This window comes from Electrona antarctica (genome assembly GCF_951216825.1).
Source record: "Electrona antarctica genome assembly, chromosome: 13".
Lineage (NCBI taxonomy): Eukaryota > Metazoa > Chordata > Actinopteri > Myctophiformes > Myctophidae > Electrona > Electrona antarctica.
The window spans coordinates 22,581,969-22,605,374 of record NC_136794.1 but is presented as its reverse complement, the minus strand read 5'-3'; the positions used below and the strand labels follow the sequence as shown (position 1 = coordinate 22,605,374).

Below are 23,406 nucleotides of genomic sequence, written 5' to 3'. Positions count from 1 at the left end.
AAAAAGCATGGGAATACAAAGCATTTATCATGAAACATGCGTAAGCTAAGAACGTAATATATGGAATATCTATATAATGAAACTATACATATACACACTTTTATACACTTTTCTTGTGCAAAATGACCAAAAAGACCAACATTAATTTGCTACTGTAGGTTTGTCTTACTTTGACTGTCATTGTCTATGTTTGAAGGGGAGCAGGAGAACAGCCTTGTTTATCAGTTATGGCAGGGGTTCCAAACTGTGGTGCGTGCACCCCTTGTGGTGCGCGAACGTGAACGCCCTCTAGGGGGTATAGTGGTTTTATGGCGTAATTTAACACAAACGGCAAAATCTGGTAAAACACTGTTGTGAGATGTATAGAGCAGCTGCGGGAGTAAATAGCAGCTGCATGTCTCTCAGTGCAATGACATTCTGTGATTATTTTCCATAATCATATTAAACTAGATAAAGTGCCCCTCTGGGCCTCCTGGTGGTGCTATAAATAAAAATGTGTTTTGCAAATATCCACCTGTTGGTGGTGCTATAACAGGCCAATGTGAAAAGGCCTAGTAGGAATTAAATTCCGTGAAAGATTTCACGTAAATTGCACGATGCGTTCATGATTTGAGGCTTTTTGTTCAAAACGGGCCAATCCTGCAAACTTTGAAAGCCAATCTTAGCCAATATCGGACAGATCCGTCTTGAACACATGACTATAGAGATAGTGGGTAACAATTTGCGGGATTTTTGGACAGAATCTGGAGGAGTAATATAACAGGCCTAACAGAGCTATAACAGGCCGTTCTGGGAAATTTGGGGCAGAGGTTCATCGTTGGCATCCAGGGAGTGTGTGTGCAAAGTTTGGCACCGACCGGGTTAACGGTGCCAGAGATTAGCTGGTAACAGACAGACGGACGGACGGACGGACGGACGGACGGACGCACGCACGCACACACACACACACACACACACACACACACACACACACACACACACACACACGGACGGAGTGCAAAACACACTCTCTCCCCATGCATTCGGCCTGGTGGAGACAAAAATGTATCATTTTCAGCCAAATACAACTGACTGAGCGTTGGGGGGGTGCATCAGCTAGGTCAGAAGGTAACAGGGGGTGCACTGCCAAAAACATTTGGGGACCACTGAGTCATGGGATGCATATCACACAATGGAGCTTTTAGAATACCAAGCATGAATACCTTGAAGCCAGTGGTGGAAAGTAAATAAGTACATAAGTCAAATTTTGAGGTATAGATGCGAAGGTGTGAGTCGCCCCTTAGGCCTGACTCACACCTTTCGATCTAGCATACAACATTGATGCATGCTAGATGCATGCCCCAATGCATTTCCAATGGAAGTCACATGGTTTGACACAACATTTGTGTTGTACGGCTTTCGGCTGTGTTTCGACTGCCCCCCACCCCCTCATACAACACAAATGTTGTGTCAAACCATGTGACTCCCATTGAAAATGCATTGCGAGCTTGCATCAGTCAATAAGTCTCATGCATCAGCCATACATCAATCTGTTGCGAAGGTGTGAGTCAGGCCTTACTTGTAACGGAGGATTATTAATTGCAGTATTGATACTTTTACTTAAAGTAAAACATTTGAGTACTTTTTCCACCACCACCATGGTGCAGTGGTGTCTGGTGTGCCACTCAGCGTTATGGCGTGTGCCAAACTTTGCCAATTTGTGTGCCTTACTGTAATTTGCACAGGCGCCGTTCCAGTTTGTCCATGACAATTTGGCATTGTACTGTATGACCGTGGTTTGCTGGCCAGCCCCATGAGAAAAACAAATATGACCTATTTTATTTGGACATGGTCTCTGAGTTATTCTTGTACATAATGCATGTACAAAAAAAAATATTTTTTTTCCTAATCCAGATTTTGCATATTTTTACTAAAATGTTTTTAACTAAGATTACATCGCACTTTTCTTTTTTCATTTTTAATTACTGTCATCTGAACGCAAATTTGGATAAATGCAAAATCCACATTGAAATGTGGTATGAATGAGGTGAATATATCAGCTAATTTTATTTAGGCTTCATTAAGACTACATTTGATAAATGTACGGCATTATTAGACTACATATAAATGTTTTCAACAACAATATTGTGGTAGATAAAAATACTTACTGCATTGCACATTTTGAAGTTGTTTTAATGTATTTGAGTATGTGCAAACAAATCAAATGATTCAGTCAGTCATGCCAAATAGAATATAAAGTGGGGTATTTTATCATATCTTTGCTTCGTCCTTATATTAATTTGCATTTGTGTTTTGCATCATCAAAGCGCATCATCAAATATTTCATCAGCATTTAGCTAAGTATGTAAGCAGGTTATGCTCAGGTTTGGCCAGAGGTTAATTAGAAAAATGCTTTTTATTACAAAAAAGCAATGGTGTATTATTATGTGCTGTATAGCTCCTCCATCACTCCCTCTCATGAGGTAGTCATTGTAAAAGGTCACTGTGACCGGTATACAGGCTATGGCCTGTGTGTTTGATTGGATTAGTTTCATGGTTCAAATTAAATTTCACCTTCAAAGGACTCAGAATGTCTCTGTGTGCATCTGGTTGACATTCAAATTAAAACGTGCAAGAAATAGACATATCTTGGGTTGAGATTTGTGCTGAGTAATGCAAATCTAAGTCTGCAAGACTAATGCACAACGAGACTCCCTCACCTTATGACAAACCATGCCCTGTTCCTGGTGAAATGTGACGCCAAAGTGATTTGATTCAGGCCAATTCTCAGGAAGTGAGTACTGTGAGTTCCTTACAGGGACATGCAACTGGAATCCACTCTAGATGCATTTTCCACAGACATTACTGTACAGTGAAGGAACACAATTTTCTTGTGGTGGATACATTTCCAAGAAGAAAAAAAAGGGAATGCATTGTTGTAGAAAGTGATTTAGGTCGGTAGTTTTGCTCTGGTCCTGTGACCACACATGATTTAATTGGCGCAAACTGTTTCAAGATAATACTGTGTGCTTCATTATTAACATGATACACTATTAACTTCACAGAGGGACATTGGCTCCTCAAGTAATCTCTGAAATGCAGTCCTTTGGTTTTTGTTAGGTGCCTTGCAAAAGGAGGTCCTTGGCTGTTTTGTCTTGTAAATCTCCACATGGACTGATTAAACACTAGATGGTTCTCTTCATTGAGGGGTGATGTCATAGCTGCGGGCTCTCATTCGCTGCATGCTCCTTAAGGGTTCTAACCCCGGCCCCAGTTGGAGTGCTCTGACCTCCTTTCTCTCCACAAAAGCGGGCAGGCTTGTCCTGCCCAGCCGACCCGCCTTAAACCACCAATCGAGCTCACTGAGTGAAAAGAGGCAGTCAGTTGGTCTTTACTGCGCTTCTCTCCCAACCCCCCTCTCCCCGCCTACCTCTGTCAACTTTATACAGAGTTGACCCAACTAGCATTATATTTAACCAGCACCTTTGTATTTGCTCTGAGGGATCTTGCAGGGCTTTATCCTGGTAGCTCTACTTGCCATTGGTGTCTGATTGTGAATAGAGAGGGGTGGGATCCTTGTGACTCTCTCGCTCTCCCTCTCTCTTTCTCTCTCTCTTGCTCCCTTGTTCTCTCTCATATTCTACCCTCCTCCTCCTAAAGGGAGCAAACTGATTCTTGGCTTTCTGACTTGGTGGCAGTAGGGGAAAGGTAGCAGGTGATTGGGTACGGAGCCCCATTGACAGAGATCTGTGGAGTCAGGGAAACGCTGCTGCTAAGAGGCAGCTTCGTCTAATTACCTCATTTCAGCTTCACTGCAGTACAGAAAGGGCGAGAGAGAAATAGAGATAAGAGAGAGAGAGAGAGAGACTTCCCAGCTGACACTCGCTTTGCTGTCTGATGCATGTTTCTATGTTCCTCACAAAAGCCCTCTTTTGCAATGCTGTGCACTCAGCCTTATATAGGCTGCAGAGCCTGCCCAAATTCACAAGTCTGCTTGGCACCAAATAGGGCGGTAAGTTGCACTGTTAGATGGTTTAATTAATTCAGTATTTGACGTCTTGGTATGGTCTTGCAAGATTACTGCATTGTTTTCTCTAGGGGCTCAAGTATTGCTGTGTCCTTTAGCATGGTTTTCACATTGTAATGTACTTCGTGCAGGCTTTGATCAACTTTGACTATGTTGTAGGAAATTCTCTGATGCCATTTGGGAATAGTCTATATTTATGTAGGTTAAAGTGATTTGTATGATGTCTTGTCAAGAATTTTTCAACATGCATGCTGTATTAAAAGATCTTCCAAATCCTTCTGATGACTTAAAACAAATTGTTGACAAATGAGTGTTTTATATGTATTGTATGTATGTGATACATTTGATATGTATGTTTTGTTACAGGTAATCAAAGTGTACAATGAGGACAACACCAGCAGAGCAGTAGAGGTTCCTAACGACATCACTGCTCGGGACATTTGCCAATTGTTTGTATTGAAGTGCCATTACATTGATGACCACTGCTGGACTCTCTTTGAACACCTGTCCCATCTAGGCATTGGTAAGATGTATTTAATGCATGTTTGCTACTGTACGTTTTGATAGTGTCTGTGTTGAGTTGCAAATAAATAGGAACCTAAACAACTCATCAATATACTACAGTACAAACCTAATAACCTCCTAGAAAAGTATAGATTTTGCCAAATAAATCATAGAGGTGCTTTAAACCAGAGGTTCCCAACCACTGGTACTTGTACCACTAGTGGTACTTGAGCCCCCCTGATGGTGGTACGCAGAGGAGTCACCCAAAAAAAGAAGAAAAAAGACAAAAGTTAAATGAAATATTTATATTAATTCAGGTAATTCTTCTGACCAAGCAATTGAAATAGGCTCTCCAGCCATGCTGAAATGAGCATGACGGCACACCTAGCCGTTAATAGAAGATTTGAGGACAGATTAATCACATTCGAAATATTATCAGTTGTGCTGATTAGACAGAGTTTCGTCAGAGCAGCAGAAAAATTGGCTTAGGAATGGAACAAAAACAAAACAATTCAAAGAATAAATGACATTTTCCTCCTGTGTTAATAGCTGAATAGGATGGGGCAGATCTACGCTCCTGTATTTTAACAGTTATATGGTGGTACTTGGAGAGCCAGATATTTTCTGTGGTGGTACTTGGTATAAAACGCCTTACTTTAAACGCCTGAGAGGGACCTTTATAAACTGAAACATGACCTGTTATATTTCACATCTTCCACTGCGATGATGCACGTTAGAATATTCCATTTGTTAAACACATGTTAAACAGTTCAGTAGCTTTAACATTGGCTAACTCTCTTGATGTTCATGAAGACACCACTGCTGTGCGGTCGAGCCTTAAATATATCATGTATTGAATCTCCAGAGCGTGACTCGCCAATGAAGCTTAGTGTAACTGTTATTGGGTTCTTCCCTCATCACTCTAATTTCAGATCCAGCTAGCACACATATCAAAAGAGATTTGGTCAATAATTCAGTGCAATTACCGGCTGCTATACATAGGATGTCATTAAGTTTAAAACCCAATCAGGGCGCCCGCTGGCCAAGTGGTCCAGGTGCATGCCACACATATTATAGGCTCTAGCCTGACAGAGTGTTGCGTGTTGGAGTCCCGTTCATGACGACCTTTGCTGCGTGTCTCTCCCCTTCTCTCTCTCCCTCTTTCCTGTCTGTCTTCACTAATAACTATCAATAAAAAGGCAAAAAGCCAAAAACAAATCTTTAAAAAAATAAAATAATAACCCAATCAAATATCCCCTTGAGAAATGTGCTTGTCATAGGTATTAATCCAGCCCTATGAACCGAGGTTCATAGGGCTGTATGGCATTTCTTATATTTTTATAAAAAGCAACAGGCCCCTAGATAAATAATTGAATCAATGTGTGCAAAACTAAATTCAGTTTGAAATTGGAATGGAAAAACACATTGTGTATATGATCAATATTTGCTGATTGCAGGCTCATTGGCCCAAATTATAATGTCAAAAAGCATGCTGTGGAATGGGCTTGTGGATCTTGTTCGATTTGTGATGAAGGAAATGAGCCAAAGCGTGCAGAACACAGACATGAGAGCTGTACAATATGTGGAATAATGACTGGAATAACAAATTGATGAATTGTGCAATAAATGCAACTGTCTAAAGAATCTTCTAAGAGGCCTTCCTCGATGTCAGCATGGCATTCTACAGGACGTACACCACATGAATGCTTTTAAATGTTTTTTACCTGAAATAATATTTTGTAGGCTGAATGATTTATAATGCAGAATACATTTTATGTTTAGAGGTGACCAATCAATGTGGTCATTATATATGGGTATATGACAATTTGGCTTTTTGGGCTGTACTTGGTTTGAAATATGAATCAAATGAAATCACTTTAAACATTTGTTTTTTAGCAACAGTACAACATGTCTTACTGTACATTAGTGAGACATTGGAATCCCAATTATAGCATTATTATAGCATTGCGACAGCTGTCTGTCTGGGAATTATTTCCACAAATGATGTGTGTTTTGTTTTCAAGTGGTCATGTAATCTCCAGTTAGTCCTGGCTTACTTGGATTGGATGATTGGTGAGCGGACGTATTTAGTCGTGCAACAACAAGAGGTGGCATAGTATAGAGCTCTCAACTAAGTCAACTAAGTACACAGGTTTAAGTGGTTAAACAAAAAGCATGTTGGCATACTTCCTCACGTTACTCGTCTGCCAGCACATGGAATTAAATTGGTATCACTTCACGGTTCAACTCCAATTCAAGTACCTCACACACCCTGCAGTGAAAGGTAAAGGTTATGGACTCATTGATTTTCTCCCCTCCTGCTGTTACCAGAGAGAACCATTGAAGACCATGAGTCTGTTATGGAGGTGCTATCCAGCTGGGGCATGGACACAACCAGTCGACTATATTTTAGGAAGAATTATGCTAAATATGAATTCTTCAAGAAGCCCTTGGTGAGTCCACGATGATTTTTGTGTCTTCTAATATGGCAAAATCCAGAGTGTTGAGTTAACTTTTGAGACCTGTGAGAGATTTTGCAGTGTACACATGATCCTGCATGCAACTCACCTGGTTTATGCAGTGTGCAATGTGCTACTTTAAAGCTGTGGTTCTCAACCCGCCAGGTGTTCTTTAGGGGGTCCTCAGCTAAATTAATGATGGACCCGGAAAAGAATGAAATAAAAAAGGTTGAGAATGAGAACACACTGTAACTACTGTAATAAACCAGTTCTATTGCCGGTGTACTGTTGCTTGGGTGGTGTTATAACTTGTGTTGCTGTCATACTGCTTTGGTGATGTTAAACTGGTCTTTCTGTCATCCTGGTAGGATTTCTTCCCAGAGCACATGGTATCTATATCTAGTGAAGCCAACGGGATGATGAAACATTCTGAGCTTATACAGGTATGTCAGTTTCCATGTGCAGTCCATTTTAGTGTGTGTGTGTGTGTGTGTGTGTGTGTGTGTGTGTGTGTGTGTGTGTGTGTGTGTGTGTGTGTGTGTGTGTGTGTGTGTGTGTGTGTGTGTGTGTGTGTGTGTGTGTGTGTGTGTGTGTGTGTGTGTGTGTGTGTGTGTGTGTGTGTGTGTGTGTGTGTGTGTGCGCTTAGAATAAAATAAGTATAAAAAAAAGCTATTGTGTGTTTTGTTTTGTTTTTTGTTTTGCTCCAGAATGAGCTGCTGTGATTCACACAGTACACTGAGTACAGTATGTGAACTGTTCTTCCTCTGTGCAACACAGACCTTCCTGAACTGCAGTGCATGTCCAGAAATCCATGGACATCTCCACGCCAAAGAGCATGGCAGGAAGTCCTGGAAGAAGTTCTACTTTGTCTTGAGGAGGTCAGGACTCTACTTCTCCAACAAGGGCACATCCAAGGTCAGCAGTAGACAACATTCACATCATTTTCATACATTTTTCATTTTGGGCTTTATCTATATCATATAATATTAATGTTTGGACTCATACACACACACACCTTGTGGTGTTGTTCAGTAAGCATCATGTAACGTGGATCAGGGTGTCTGACAAAACACAATTCTTAAATTGTGTTTTATAATTTCCACTTTACATGGGATGAACTGATCAGTTCATCCCATGGGATGAACTGATGACCCCACTGACACAGTACTGCACTTACAGGTCCATTTTTGAGTGGTGCTAGCCACTCCTATACGCAGCTATGTGTGTCCCTATGTATGTATGTGTACGCGTCCAAGCATGGATACGTGTACAAACATGGACACATGAAACACCTCGCTAATCCTACACTATGTTCATCTACAGTTCATCCCATGTAAAGGTTTATGAGAGGGGGAGTGGACCATGAAGGAACTGGTTGGGTTAGATTTTCCTTAGGTCAGCTGGCATGGCAGACAGGCAGAAACAGTCCTCTCCGTGCTGCTGACAGGTGAAGCTTATACCCAGCATTGGCTGTGCCAAGCCAACCACTTCTCAACTGCTTTCATCCTCCACAACAGAGGAGCTTTTGTTCCCTGAGCACAGGAAAGGCTTTGGTGTGGAGTCTACCTTTACTCTTGTTGGGTTACCACCACTGTTGCTTTTCAGTCAGCATAGAGACCAACTACTATATTAACTTATATACGCTATATAAACTTACAGTATATAGCGCCTTTATCCAAGGCGCTTTATATAGATTGTGCATTACATTCACCCATTCACACACACATTCATACACTGATGGCAGCGGAAACCATGCAAGGCACCAACCAGCACATTAGGAGCAATTAGGGGTTCAGTGTCTTGCTCAAGGACACTTCGACACTAACTCTGGGGGAGCCCGGGTTTGAACTAGCAACCTTGCGGTTACCATCCAGCCACTCTACCCCTGAGCCACAGAGAAATAACTAACTAACGAAAGAAAGAAAGAAAGAAAGAAAGAAAGAAAGAAAGAAAGAAAGAAAGAAAGAAAGAAAGAAGGAAGGAAAGATTTTGAAATATTTTGCTTATAATGACATAGAGATGACAAGGTTAAAGTTTTTAAATAAGGAAGCGGGAACACTGTGTCACATAAAGGCTGAACAATGGGAGTCTTTGTGCTGCCCCGCTTAGGAAATATCTCCTTGGCTCGGTGACAGTGTTCATGATGTCTCAATAAAGTTCCTGTCAATGTGTCATATAATTTTACAGCTATCGTCTTGCAGTACATTTACATACTAACCACACCTGCAATGTAACTGATAAGGGAGTTCAGTATAAATAAATGTGCTTTGTTTGAATTTAAGTGTGCCAACCTTTATACCTCTTTATCGTGGATGAATTATAAGCCATTTTGTTCTATGAACACAGAAGATTAGATTGAAGGCTTGGTTTGATTTCAATGGGGCTGGGGAGCTTTCAGTTGCTTTTTCTGTTCTGTTCAGTTTTTTTTTCTTCTTTTGTTTTTGGAATAATTTCAACCACCCTGCACCAAAAATATGGTGTGTTTTATCTGTGGCTACTGTGACTAAACTGTAAAATAGCATTCACATACCTTTACTCCCAGACAGACTAACTCCTGGTGCTACTGGAGCATAGCCACACACTATTATGTTGCGTTGGTCAGCCTCCGTCTTTACGTCTATTTCACCCAACACCCCAATAAAGAAGGTGTCCAAATGTTCGGAGGCGGGTAATTGGATGTGGAATGACCGGTAAATCATCATACTGTACGCAAAGAGAGTTATCTGTGTTTTATTAAGATCCATCTCTTTGTTTTACAGGAACCAAGGCATCTTCAGTTTATTGCTGAATTCAGCGACAGTGACGTCTACACCTTACTGTCAGCAAAGAAAACTCACGGAGCACCTACAGAGTATGGTTTCTGCGTCAAGGTACCATTACGTGTTTTGCAGTAACACAGTCCATGTCATTTTCAAATACGTATTTATTGACTGTTAGTTATAACTTGGGTACCGGGAGGCCGGTAATGGAGAAATGGGAGAGACAAAAGTACAGTGTTATGTAATATGCAATACTGTATGTCGATGTACTGTATCACAAACCCAACGTAATCTTTTGTTTCTTCTCGTCCAGTCAACTAAGTGTAGTTCAGCGAGGGACCTCAAGCTGCTGTGTGCAGATGATGAACAGACCAGGACATGTTGGGTCACTGCCATGCGGCTGTTTAAGGTATGAACAGACCAGGACATGTTGGGTCACTGCCATGGGGCTGTTTAAGGTATGAACAGACCAGGACATGTTGGGTCACTGCCATGCGGCTGTTTAAGGTATGAACAGACCAGGACATGTTGGGTCACTGCCATGCGGCTGTTTAAGGTATGAACAGACCAGGACATGTTGGGTCACTGCCATGCGGCTGTTTAAGGTGACTGACATGTTGGGTCACTGCCATGCGGCTGTTTAAGGTGACTGACATGTTGGGTCACTGCCATGCGGCTGTTTAAGGTGACTGACATGTTGGGTCACTGCCATGCGGCTGTTTAAGGTGACTGACTCACAGGCTGATGATGTTTACCACCAGACCTAATGCAGGAATGCTGAGTCAGTTGAAGTATCAGCTAGTTTTAACTTTGAGGTTATGAACAATAAGGTGGCCAAGGGGGTAGAGTCAATCATTCTGGATCGGTTTCATTATCCCTCCATATATCATGTGACGGTGTAAGACATTAGTCATACTCTCCCACCGCTCACTGTTATTTCACCTGCTAGAAAGTGTAGAAATATATGTTTTGAGCTGTGATATAAAATAAACGACTCAGATTAGTATACAGTATTCTATATATAGTCTACACAGTCAGGCAACCATATGCCAACCAATTCCTTTTTTAATCCTCTTGTGTTTGTGTTTTCAGTATGGGATGCAGCTCTACCAAAACTTCATTCAACCGCATCAGAAACAGAAAGCTTCACCAATGGTAGGCTAAAGGTCTTCGTTTGTTTTCTGTCTTATAACACAATTAACTAAGCAGTTGCATCAGCTCACTCAAAATAGGCTGCAGCCATTTGACAATGTTTTGGAGCCACTGCAGATGCTGAAACACAATTGCTGTTGTATCATAATGGTGTAACAGTGCGTGACAAATGAGGGCAGTGTGTGTATTGAGTCTGGACTCATGTCCTAGAATAGTCCCACTCGCAAATGAGAGTATTCGGCAGGGGTGACCACAGTCTATTTTAAGGCTTTTGGACATGTCCGTGGAACCTCTGCTTTCTAAAAATATACACTGATCAGCTGCTCTCAGACTTAACAAGTCATCACCTCCACTCCACTGTCAGAGGAGCAAATGCAAAAAAAGCAGCCTTGCCAACACCCTGATCTGTGGGTAGGCTGGAGCTTAAAGAGACAGCTAAGGACAAGGAGGATGGAGTGAAGGGTCAGACTGTGATGTTAAACCTAAGCATTTACTGTCTATGGACACATATACTAGACCCGGGCTACGAGGCCCTCACACTTATGTCGCACAGGCAATCCAACTGATATGTCCAAATATGAAGATCTCTGTATCTGTCAGTCCATGTCCCTTTTATGCCAATACTGTATGGATATCTCTGTATGTGTCAGTCCTTGTCCCTTTTATGCCCAAATATGGAGTTGTCATCAGTATATGCCCATACTGTATATGGGCATGCTCCCTTTCATGCCCAATCCTATCATCAATATCAACATATTAAACAAATGCAAAGTTAAATGGCGTTGCATAGCTGATACGGAGCCAAACATATTTGTTTACTTTTTAATATTTAAATGTTATGATGAAAGGCTCCACCATGCATCAATTTGTGCTCGCCTCGCCACTGTGAAATCAGCTGAGCTCTGCTCACCGGAGGTTCATTTGCGCAGTTGTGCTGCGGGAGGGGAAAGGAAAGGGATGGGATGGGGGGGGGTGGCATTTCATTCATTAATGTGGGTCTAAAAATACGGTAATGACTAGTCGATACTCCACGAGTCATTGAGAGTCATTGAGCTTGAGTCCGGGTCGAGTCTGGAGTCTTTGAGGGGCAATTCCGAGTCGAGTCTAGAGTCCCATTTGTGGCGACTCGAGTAGGAGTCTTTTAACTTAAGTCACCATCTCTGCAAATTACATCCTGCACATAATTTTACATTCATTCAAACTCCTAACTCTGACTGGGGGGGTTATTGAGTCTAATGATCATTACATCCTCATATAAAATATTTCTAAAGAAGAAGAAAAAATGAACACTATGAACACTATGAACAGTGTTTAGATGTGGTGTCATAATTAAAGTAAACTTAATATTTATATGGCACACTGACTATCAAGAAAATACAAACGTGGCACTTCGTGTCAAAAAGGTTGCCTTCCCTGTATTATATGGTTATGTCATGGTGATGAGGCAGAGGCGCGATTAGCCTGTCAGCTTCCCATTTGTTGTTTCCACTGGTGCCACATCGCTTCTCGTTCCGCTTTTCCCACGTAACATTATATGGGTGTGTGTGTTTTATGTTCAGTGGGATGTATGAACAAATTACTGATTATTGTCTGCCAGGCCAAATGGCCAAAGATTATTGTTGTTTTCACGCCAGATGGACCTCCGTCCGTCTGGCTGTGAACAGCTAATCTCAGCCACTGCTGGACCGATCAGTGTGAAACTTTACACTCCCATTAGGCCAAGGAACAACCCCCATCCCAAATTGTTCACATTTTGGCCATTAACTATAAGATTTATTTGGGGCTTTTTAATGCCTTTATTATGGATAGGACAGCAGGCTGACAGAAAATGGGGAGAGAGAGATGGGGAGTGAAACGCAGGAAAGGCCGTCGGGATCTGGACTCAAAACCGCGACATGGTAGCCTAGCTACAGTAGGTGCCAGGAGTCAGGGCCGGCCTATAACTCTTGAACGGCATGTTGTATAGCCAATTTCTTTCCATGGACTCCTTGGCTCAGGGCGCAACTCCCAACAAATCATCTCATGCGTCATGTGACCGTCAAGGCGTCAACCAGGGTTTTCATACCCCATATCGTTTGTCTGTAATTAGATGAATAAAATTATGGGCACAACATCCAATCATTCCCAAATTGGAAACGCATGTTGAGGGGTCGCTATAGAGCGCACCTCCAAAATCCCTTTCACTTCTGCACATAGGGGGTCCCGGGTGCCACACGCTGTGCGTGTGTGTGTGTGTGTGCGCGCGCGCGCGCGTGTGTGTATGACTGTGTGTGTGTGTGTGTGTGTGTGTGTGTGTGTGTGTGTGTGTGTGTGTGTGTGTGTGTGTGTGTGTGTGTGTGTGTGTGTGTGTGCTCGCGGGTGCGTGCGTGTGCATATGTGCATATATATGGTATATACTGTGTATATGACCAACTTGTATGTTTTTTTTAAAGGACCTATAACATAAAATTCAACTTTTCAATATCTATATTTTCTATCCCCACAAATATTCAATTTTGAACGATTTCTCATCATATAGGGGCTTTTATGGAAATTGCTCTCAGGAACAGCTCAATTGATTTGGTCGTATTTGTGATGTCATCAATTCCTCCCTCTCTTCAGTCTTCTGTTCCAAATTAGCATTTCCACTTTGTTTACAATGTCCACCATTGTTGATTTTTCCAAGCTGGCATGGAATGGAAACAAGCCTGGGTTTATCTAGCATCAGTATTATAATGACTAAAATATTAAATAAGTTGCTTATTAGCACCCCCACCACCTCAGGACATTGTGGTACTGCAGCTAAAACAGCTTCAGAAGCAAAAAAGAAATGCCATGGACTGGTTATATCAGAGTGGTGATTGAGGCTTAAACCATTAGAAATAAGTTTGAGGGACATAGACAATATGATATTAAATATTGAAAACTGTTTTAGAATTCATGTTATAGCTAGTTTAACATGCTACAGGTGTCCACACTATAAGATTACACCAACAAAAAACTACCTCAAAAAGAAAAGAAAGGGAAATTGAAGTTATACCTCTCTGTGAACAATGATTCCTACCGTAATAGTCCATAGGTATCTTTACATCATCCACATTGGAATACATATAGGATAAGGCGGATTGGAATGTCTATCCTCAAAGTATACACTGGTGACTTTGTTATAACCACTTGTATGGATACTGAGCTTAGGAGGTGGTAGAGGGACAAATGTGGCAATTTAAAGGCTTCCTGGTAATCCCGGTCAGAAGCATTTTTCTTGAGTATGTGCAATTATTTAGAGCCACTCGCTATGACAGCTTAAACGACTACAATCAAAGCTATGTACCCGTGTGTCATTCTTTAGAAAACCCTCCTCTAATCCCTTTTCAATGGAACACATTCTGCCTGGAATCATCTGGAAATTATATGGAGTCACGTTACTTAGACACTAGGTGGCAATACAATACCACCCCACACCACGAGTCAGCGTGCATTATGTTTCCACAGTATACTGAAGAAAAGAAGTTACACCTTGTGGCTCTTGGATACATACAGATCAAAACGGGGCTTTAGAAATGCAAACTATAATGTGTGATGGATGGGTAAATACAACAATATGAATTGTGTCATTCCAGAGAAGCATCTCAGAGAACTCACTGGTGGCCATGGACTTTTCTGGCCAGAAGACCAGAGTGATTGAGAATCCATCTGAGGCCTTGTCTGTGGCAGTGGAAGAAGGCCTGTCATGGAGGGTAGGTCAGAGATCAATATTATATTACATCTCTTTCCACACTGAAAAGAGTTATGGCAAAATGTTTCTTTGTTGTATGACTGACAAAATAACAGATTTTTGTTTCTTTGGTTGAAAGATCATATAAATTGGGCTTCAGAAAATATTTGCTGTGCTGTACAATAGAGAATAAATCAAGTATAGAAGCACATAACCGTCTTTAGATTTAAACAGCTGGTAAATGTATACCTAAATAGCCACCTATAAACATTTAATTATCCAATTTGCAGCTGATTGCGAGATTTGTCACAACATTGCGTGCATCACTTCGACAACGATTGTGACCGTAACTCATGTTTCTACTATAGAGGAAAAGCTGCCATCGTTTGAGCTCCCATGGGAGCCCCTCCACATCACAGAGCTCAATGTCAAACATGGGTTTGTAACATCCTTATTATTATTCTGATTTGTACGTGAGAAAGATGTCTTCTCCCCAAAACTTGTAAAATTGTGACATTGTCTCTGTCTGTTCAGCTCTTCATTTGGCCCAGCCCTGGTTTCACAGCAAACTATCACGAGATGAATCTATGCGTCTAATCACTCAACAGGGTCTTATTGATGGGTGAGCAGCTATTATCTATCTATCTATCTATCTATCTATCTATCTATCTATCTATCTATCTATCTATCTATCTATCTATCTATCTATCTATCTATAAATGCACCAAGTCTCTGTCTGTATGTCTGTCTGTGTGTAATCCACGTAACTCGAGAACCGTTAACCCCACCGACTTCAAATTCGAGACACGCGTTCCACACCACAGCAGGGGGTGCAGTGCCCGGTGACGAGTCGGTCGGACCCACGGTTGTCTAGAACCGCCCTAAAAAGGCCTCTGCCCGGGCTCTAGACCGGGCCTCAGCCCAGCGTCCATATATGGAGCTGGCCTGTTCTGACCTCACAACACTCCATATTTGGGCATGCCTGACACAGAACTCCACAAGCTGGCTGCATATACTCCACATTTGGGCATGCCTTACAAAGAACTCAATATATGGGCATAAAGGGAGACAGACATAATATCTGGGTGAGGCATGCATTTCCAACTTGCATCGTTCCAAGTAGGCCAGTGCCGCTGTAGAGGCTCCAACGCATAATATCTGGGTGGGGCATGCATTTCCAACTTGCATCGTTCCAAGTAGGCCAGTGCCCAACGGGCACCGGTGTAGAGGCCCCACAGGCACCGTTCTAGTATATATATAATAAGGATCACAAGATTCACAATAACCTTCTAAAGACAGACAAGAAACTGCAGATTCCCACATGATTTTTCTTTACACATGTAATGTCCCACATTTCTTTTGAGATAAGATAAGATATCCTCAAGAGAAAATATGCACCAGAACAGAATTTATGCTTTTCCTAAGATCTGTGCATGCATATCAACTAAAGACAAAACGCAAGGGAACCAATTTTATAATCTCTGATGTGATCAAAGGATACATGGAATGTAACTGAAACTGTTTTAACATAAATGGGAATGTCATTGGTACATCTCAGGATGTCTATAACTGTCTATAACAAGATTATAACTTGCTTTTTCTTTTCCCAGAGTATTTCTACTGAGGGACAGCCAGAGTAACCCTAAGACATTTGTGCTGTCACTGTGCCACACACTGAAAGTCAAACACTTTCAGATCCTACCTGTAAGTACAAGTGCCGTGCGTGCGTGCGTGCGTGCGTGCGTGCGCATGTTTACATACTGTGTGCAATGTGCATATCATACACACAAAAATAGTGGTTCTTCAGTCTATATGGTTCCACTAAGAACCATCAACTACTAACCAACCATTTCAAATTCTTGAAAACCCTTTTTATTCTTTAGCAAAGTCCTTTGAGGAAGCAGAAATGGTTCCTCTAATTTTGGATGGTTCTTTGAGGCACCTTTAACCCTAGTGTAAAGGTTCTGGGTATGTCTAAATAGGTAAACATTTGGCGAAAATTGCCGATCTGCATGCCTACAACGCGCCGTGACATGAGTAGTTGTGAGCTTGTAGATTTTTTCGAAGAAGACATCTGGTGTAGAAGGAAGAAAGAGGGGGCCAAGCACAGACCTCTGGGGGACTCCAGTCAATGAAGTGAAGTGGTTTGTGAAGGGTATAGAATCATTAAAATAAATAACCTTGTTCTGAAAGATTCTTTCTGTTACCAAAAATGGTTATTCTATGGCAGTGGTTCCCAAACTTTTTAGCCTGTGACCCATCAAGAATTTAGATGTTTGCCTGGGACCCAAACTAGTGAAAATAGCAGATCTACAAGCTCAAGTCAATAATGATTAAAAAGAAAATGTAGCAAACAAAAATAAAGGGACCCGGAACAATTGTCTGTGACCCACAAATGGCATTATTCTGGAGGGGGGAAAAAGGAGAAAACGTTCCGTTCAAGTTGACACCATTCATGTTTCCATGTGTGCTCTAGGTGGATGATGAAGGGGAGTTGTTCTACAGCCTGGATGACGGCCACACACGCTTCACTGACCTGATCCAGCTGGTGGAGTTTTACCAGCTCAACCGGGGGGTGCTGCCCTGCAAGCTCAAACACCACTGTGCCCGGGTCACCCTATGAACGAGAGCCCTCAAGTGGCCCATGGGCTCACATGCACCTTAGAACACAGCAGGGCTTCTGTGGAGAAACACTCCCAGTTTTCATGTGCCTTGTAGAGAAAAAGGACAAAAACAACAGCCATGATGCTAACTCAAACCACTGGTATCACCCACTAGTGTCCATTTCCATGCTGTGGTGACTAGTCTTGTATTTTCATTTTGTTCTTTTCTTTCTTTTCTTTTTCTTTTTATAAGATTTATATATTGTGTGAAATGCGGTTTTAATACTGCCAGGGTTTGTGCTGAACAAAACATGTAGACTTGTTTTATTGACCCTGTTGCTGGGCCCAGTTGTTGATGGGCTCAGATGTGGCGACAAAACACAAGTCCTCAGACCCACGTGGTGGAAAGTCCAAACCCGACTGTACTGTATATATGTAGAGCTGAATACTCTTTTTGTCCACAGCTCACTTGATCGTTACAGGCTCTACACAGTAAAATCCCATGTTAATTTAACTCTGAAAGTGTAGAAATGGAACCAAATGGGTCGAATTTAGTTACGGGTCCATTTGGTTCCATTTGTACACTTTCAGAGTTACACGTTTTTGTTTTTGTTAAAATATCACAGGATTTCACAGTGAGCCTGATTGAATGAGCAATGTCTTCTGTTGTTTTTCATACTTGGCATTTCAGTAGAATGCCCAATATGGCAAGGACTATAGCTGTAAATGTTGGCTGTGTTTTTAGCCATCAAACCTGATATTTACTGTCTCTGGACAAGGGCGCCATTGTCTTTTTTTGTTTTTTTAAAGCCATGTCATGCTGCGAAACTTGGTGCACCTCTGTACTTTTACCCGTTGGGTAAAACTAAGCTATCTTTGCTTTTTTTATTGTCATTGTATATCTAAGTATTCAGGTATCTTTTTTTTAAAGAAAGTTATCGTTGTTTTCTACTGGAGACATATGACGTCTGTGCATGTACATAAGCTGGACTGAGACTGCTGACAATGAAGGAACTGTGTGAGAGTGGACGAGAGAACTTGAACACAACCTCACTAGCCTGCACTGTACTGTTCATTCATGTATGCTTTACATTTAACACCCTTTCAGACCCTATTTCCCAAAATGTTCAAAAGAGCAGATCTGAAAGCTCATAGCGTGACACTGTCATGGGACAAAGTATAAATCAGTCTGAAGCGGTTAACTGGTGGTGAGCCTGCTCCACAGCAAGGTAACTTAGGTAAGCGACATGATATTTTGACAAACCATGAGCTGTAAAGTGAAAATTTATTGGGACTGACTTCGATCATCATAATTGAAATCATTGTATATTGAAATTAGTGTTCATAGTATATTTTTTCTGAGATTCTGTGTTTATAACGTGCATCACCTTGGTTGTATTTTTTATTTTAGTAGCACTATCGCAGACGATACAGTACAACAGTAGGTCTCGAACTTGTTCATGAACCTGAAATGAATATGTATTTGGCCGTGCCATCTGAACATATTTTGTGCCAGGGATCCCCATACAAGGTTTTGTGTTGTTAAAATGTTTCAACAATATTCAACCTTTTAAAATTGTTCAAGATTCTTTTGAAAATGGCAGATCTACAAGGTCACAATACTTTGCGATGTGATGCGTTGTGAGCTTGTAAATTTTTTTCCTTCCAAATTGCCAATGTATAATTTAAAGTGGTTAAATCTATATTAACTAATGTTTCTGGGGACCCCTGGAGTCACTGCACAGTGTGACATGTTGATGTGTCCTTTTACAAACAGGATATTCTGAAACGAACTGCAACATGCATTGACATAAATTAAATGTCTGAGGTGTGTGTTGTTGACAAGGGAGAACAGTGCATTGAACAATGAATGTCATGTGGACTGCAATGTTTTTTAAAGAAAGAAATCAAGTCTGTTTGCACTGTATGATTTTTGTAATTGTTACAGTTTAGAATATGCTGAAAAGTGAAATAAAAGAAGGAAAAAAAGCATTATATAGATCCATCTTCGTAAATTCATAAAAGAAAATCTCAAGTTATCTCTCTGTAAGGCTTACAGTACACAGGGAATAGTTTTGCTCCAGCTTTTTGCACATACAGTAAGTAAATAAATTGGGTCATGGCTGCACTATATTGGATTAAAAAGTGTATTTGCCAAAACATGTTATTTGGATGTATTGTACTCTATCATCAACCAGAAATTAGTTGGTAATGCTATAACCACTAGATGGCAGTATAAGCCTTATTTCTTTTTTCTTCGGTTGTACTTTTGAAACAAATGAAAGTGTGTAGTGAAATCTAAATTACATAATATATTAATTTGCTACATTTTCAACACACAATTGCAGTGTCAATGTAACTACTAGTACTAACTAAAACAGATTTTGCAATCCAGTGATAGGTGGCACTGATTATGAGTGACATTTGTTTTGTAAAGAATGGTCTCAGGGATTTTCTCACAGTGGAATACTGTAAGTAAATGTGTTTTACAATGACACAAAATGAAATCCATACAAGCCTATTCAATTCCTACTCTATTGATGTGCAGATCAATACTACAGGATGCAAGTAATGCATTTGACCGAGTCAGACTTGTTTAGCAGGAATTTGTGTTATAAAATAACTTTGTGAACATATTGAAACTATATATTAGAGTGTGTGTGTGTGTGTGTGTGTGTGTGTGTGTGTGTGTGTGTGTGTGTGTGTGTGTGTGTGTGTGTGTGTGTGTGTGTGTGTGTGTGTGTGTGTGTGTGTGTGTGTGTAGCCTACTGTCTTTTAAACAATTCTCCACTCAACTCCACTGTTACACAATTACACAATTTGCCTTCCTACTTCCCTTGATTTCAATATCCCAGGGGAGATATTATGCACACACACACACACACACACACACACACACACACACACACACACACACACACACACACACACAGCTCCACAGTCTTAAATGCACCCCTGTTTCTAAGGTCTTGTGCTAAACGTTGTTTTGGATGTACTCCTGCCATTGATCCACATCTGGCTGCAGGGAGAGACATGGCAGATGGGAGAGACTGCACCTCCTTTAATGAATTCACCCAGCTCCATCCAGAGTCCAGACCCCAAACAGCCTGTGGATCCTTTAATGAATTCATCCAGCTCCATCCAGAGTCCAGACCCCAAACAGCATGTGGATCCTTTAATGAATTCATCCAGCTCCATCCAGAGTCCAGACCCCAAACAGCCTATGGATCCTTTAATTAATTCATCCAGCTCCATCCAGAGTCCAGACCCCAAACAGCCTGTGGATCCTTTAATGAATTCATCCAGCTCCATCCAGAGTCCAGACCCCAAACGGCCTGTGGATCCTTTAATGAATTCATCCAGCTCCATCCAGAGTCCAGACCCAAACGGCCTGTGGATCCTTTAATTAATTCATCCAGCTCCATCCAGAGTCCAGACCCCAAACAGCCTGTGGATCCTTTAATTAATTCATCCAGCTCCATCCAGAGTCCAGACCCCAAACGGCCTGTGTGTGGATCCTTTAATGAATTCATCCAGCTCCATCCAGAGTCCAGACCCCAAACGGCCTGTGGATCCTTTAATTAATTCATCCAGCTCCATCCAGAGTCCAGACCCCAAACGGCCTGTGGATCCTTTAATGAATTCATCCAGCTCCATCCAGAGTCCAGACCCCAAACGGCCTGTGGATCCTTTAATGAATTCATCCAGCTCCATCCAGAGTCCAGACCCCGGGCCCAAACAGCATGTGGATCCTTTAATGAATTCATCCAGCTACATCCAGAGTCCAGACCCCAAACAGCCTGTGGATCCTTTAATGAATTCATCCAGCTACATCCAGAGTCCAGACCCCAAACAGCATGTGGATCCTTTAATGAATTCATCCAGCTCCATCCAGAGTCCAGACCCCAAACAGCCTGTGGATCCTTTAATGAATTCATCCAGCTCCATCCAGAGTCCAGACCCCAAACGGCATTTGGATCCTTTAATGAATTCATGCAGCTCCATCCAGAGTCCAGACCCCAAACGGCCTGTGGATCCTTTAATGAATTCATCCAGCTCCATCCAGAGTCCAGACCCCAAACGGCCTGTGGATCCTTTAATGAATTCATCCAGCTCCATCCAGAGTCCAGACCCCAAACGGCCTGTGGATCCTTTAATGAATTCATCCAGCTCCATCCAGAGTCCAGACCCCAAACGGCCTGTGGATCCTTTAATGAATTCATCCAGCTCCATCCAGAGTCCAGACCCCAAACGGCCTGTGGATCCTTTAATGAATTCATCCAGCTCCATCCAGAGTCCAGACCCCAAACGGCCTGTGGATCCTTTAATGAATTCATCCAGCTCCATCCAGAGTCCAGACCCCAAACGGCCTGTGGATCCTTTAATGAATTCATCCAGCTCCATCCAGAGTCCAGACCCCAAACGGCCTGTGGATCCTTTAATGAATTCATCCAGCTCCATCCAGAGTCCAGACCCCAAACGGCATGTGGATCCTTTAATGAATTCATCCAGCTCCATCCAGAGTCCAGACCCCAAACAGCCTGTGGATCCTTTAATGAATTCATCCAGCTCCATCCAGAGTCCAGACCCCAAACGGCATGTGGATCCTTTAATGAATTCATCCAGCTCCATCCAGAGTCCAGACGACAAACGGCATGTGGGTCCTTTAATGAATTCATCCAGCTCCATCCAGAGTCCAGACCCCAAACAGCCTGTGGATCCTTTAATTAATTCATCCAGCTCCATCCAGAGTCCAGACCCCAAACAGCCTGTGGATCCTTTAATTAATTCATCCAGCTCCATCCAGAGTCCAGACCCCAAACAGCCTGTGGATCCTTTAATGAATTCATCCAGCTCCATCCAGAGTCCAGACCCCAAACAGCCTGTGGATCCTTTAATGAATTCATCCAGCTCCATCCAGAGTCCAGACCCCAAACAGCATGTGGATCCTTTAATGAATTCATCCAGCTCCATCCAGAGTCCAGACCCCAAACAGCCTGTGGATCCTTTAATGAATTCATCCAGCTCCATCCAGAGTCCAGACGCCAAACAGCATGTGGATCCTTTAATGAATTCATCCAGCTCCATCCAGAGTCCAGACCCCAAACAGCATGTGGATCCTTTAATGAATTCATCCAGCTCCATCCAGAGTCCAGACCCCAAACGGCCTGTGGATCCTTTAATGAATTCATCCAGCTCCATCCAGAGTCCAGACGACAAACGGCCTGTGGATCCTTTAATGAATTCATCCAGCTCCATCCAGAGTCCAGACCCCAAACGGCCTGTGGATCCTTTAATGAATTCATCCAGCTCCATCCAGAGTCCAGACCCCAAACGGCCTGTGGATACAAAACATATCCCAGCAAAGAACGTTCTATATCTCGTCACTGCAACGTCCACCATCCCTCACTCTTCTATAAACTGACCCACTGTTGCTCACACCGTAAACCACTCCATACTGATTAACAAGCTAAAAGCAATTGGTTTTGATAGCACATCTGAGCTGGATGCAATCCTACCTGGAGGGGAGAGAACAGATGGTGGAGGTGAACGGAACACTGCCACCCCCCCCCCCCCCCCCCCCCCCCACCTCCCCCCCCCTCCCAGTGAGCTGTGGCGTTCCACAAGGTAGCATACTAGGGACTTTACTGTTCCTAATATATGTAAAGACATACATCAGCTTGTGACTGCAACTTGTTCCTGTTCTCGGATGACTCGGCACTGCTGGTCTCATGCAGACAGGAACAAACTGCAGGTTGAAAAGGCCCTCAGCTCTGAACTTGGTAGAATCTGCACCTGGCTCGCTGATACATTTTCTTTACACCTGGGAAAAACTGAATCCATTCTCTTTGGATCAAATAGTAAACTCAGCAATAAGGCAAGACGGCTTCTCAGTTAAGGTGGGCGACAATATTATCATTATATTAAAAGATGAAATTAGTCTGAGCTCCTCCACCCCTTTCTCCCCATACTGTACATGTTTTTCCCTTTTTAACCTTTCTTTATAGGTACCTAGCCTCTCCAATGCGCAGCTGTGTGTGTGTGTGTGTGTGTGTGTGTGTGTGTGTGTGTGTGTGTATATGTTTGTCCATTTCAGCACGGACAGCTGCAGTAGCACTCTGTGACCTGGAGTGGCACTGTTCGGCACTTATCGCTGTGTGACCCGGGGTTTGTACTAGAGTTCAGTACAGTAACTATAACAATAACAGCATAGCACCGCTCAGTTCAC

At 42.2% G+C, this 23,406-nt stretch overlaps 1 protein-coding gene across 3 annotated transcripts in view; it reads left to right on the top strand.

Annotated features, from left to right (window-relative positions):
- Positions 1 to 19,169, top strand: part of grb14 (growth factor receptor-bound protein 14) — a 53,572-nt gene extending 34,403 nt beyond the window's left edge. For 2 of the 3 annotated variants that reach the window (XM_079518169.1, XM_079518171.1), the window contains 12 exons: positions 4,373 to 4,529; positions 6,842 to 6,963; positions 7,338 to 7,412; positions 7,747 to 7,884; positions 9,729 to 9,839; positions 10,042 to 10,137; positions 10,821 to 10,883; positions 14,480 to 14,596; positions 14,943 to 15,012; positions 15,109 to 15,196; positions 16,185 to 16,278; positions 17,051 to 19,169. In XM_079518169.1, the coding sequence (XP_079374295.1) occupies positions 4,373 to 4,529; positions 6,842 to 6,963; positions 7,338 to 7,412; positions 7,747 to 7,884; positions 9,729 to 9,839; positions 10,042 to 10,137; positions 10,821 to 10,883; positions 14,480 to 14,596; positions 14,943 to 15,012; positions 15,109 to 15,196; positions 16,185 to 16,278; positions 17,051 to 17,197 (1,278 nt within the window). In that variant the 3' untranslated portion in view covers positions 17,198 to 19,169. Of the gene's footprint in view, positions 1 to 3,686; positions 3,992 to 4,372; positions 4,530 to 6,841; positions 6,964 to 7,337; positions 7,413 to 7,746; positions 7,885 to 9,728; positions 9,840 to 10,041; positions 10,138 to 10,820; positions 10,884 to 14,479; positions 14,597 to 14,942; positions 15,013 to 15,108; positions 15,197 to 16,184; positions 16,279 to 17,050 lie in introns of those variants that run through there. The other variant, XM_079518170.1, reaches the window with a different exon arrangement.
- Positions 19,170 to 23,406: the final 4,237 nt, after the last annotated feature.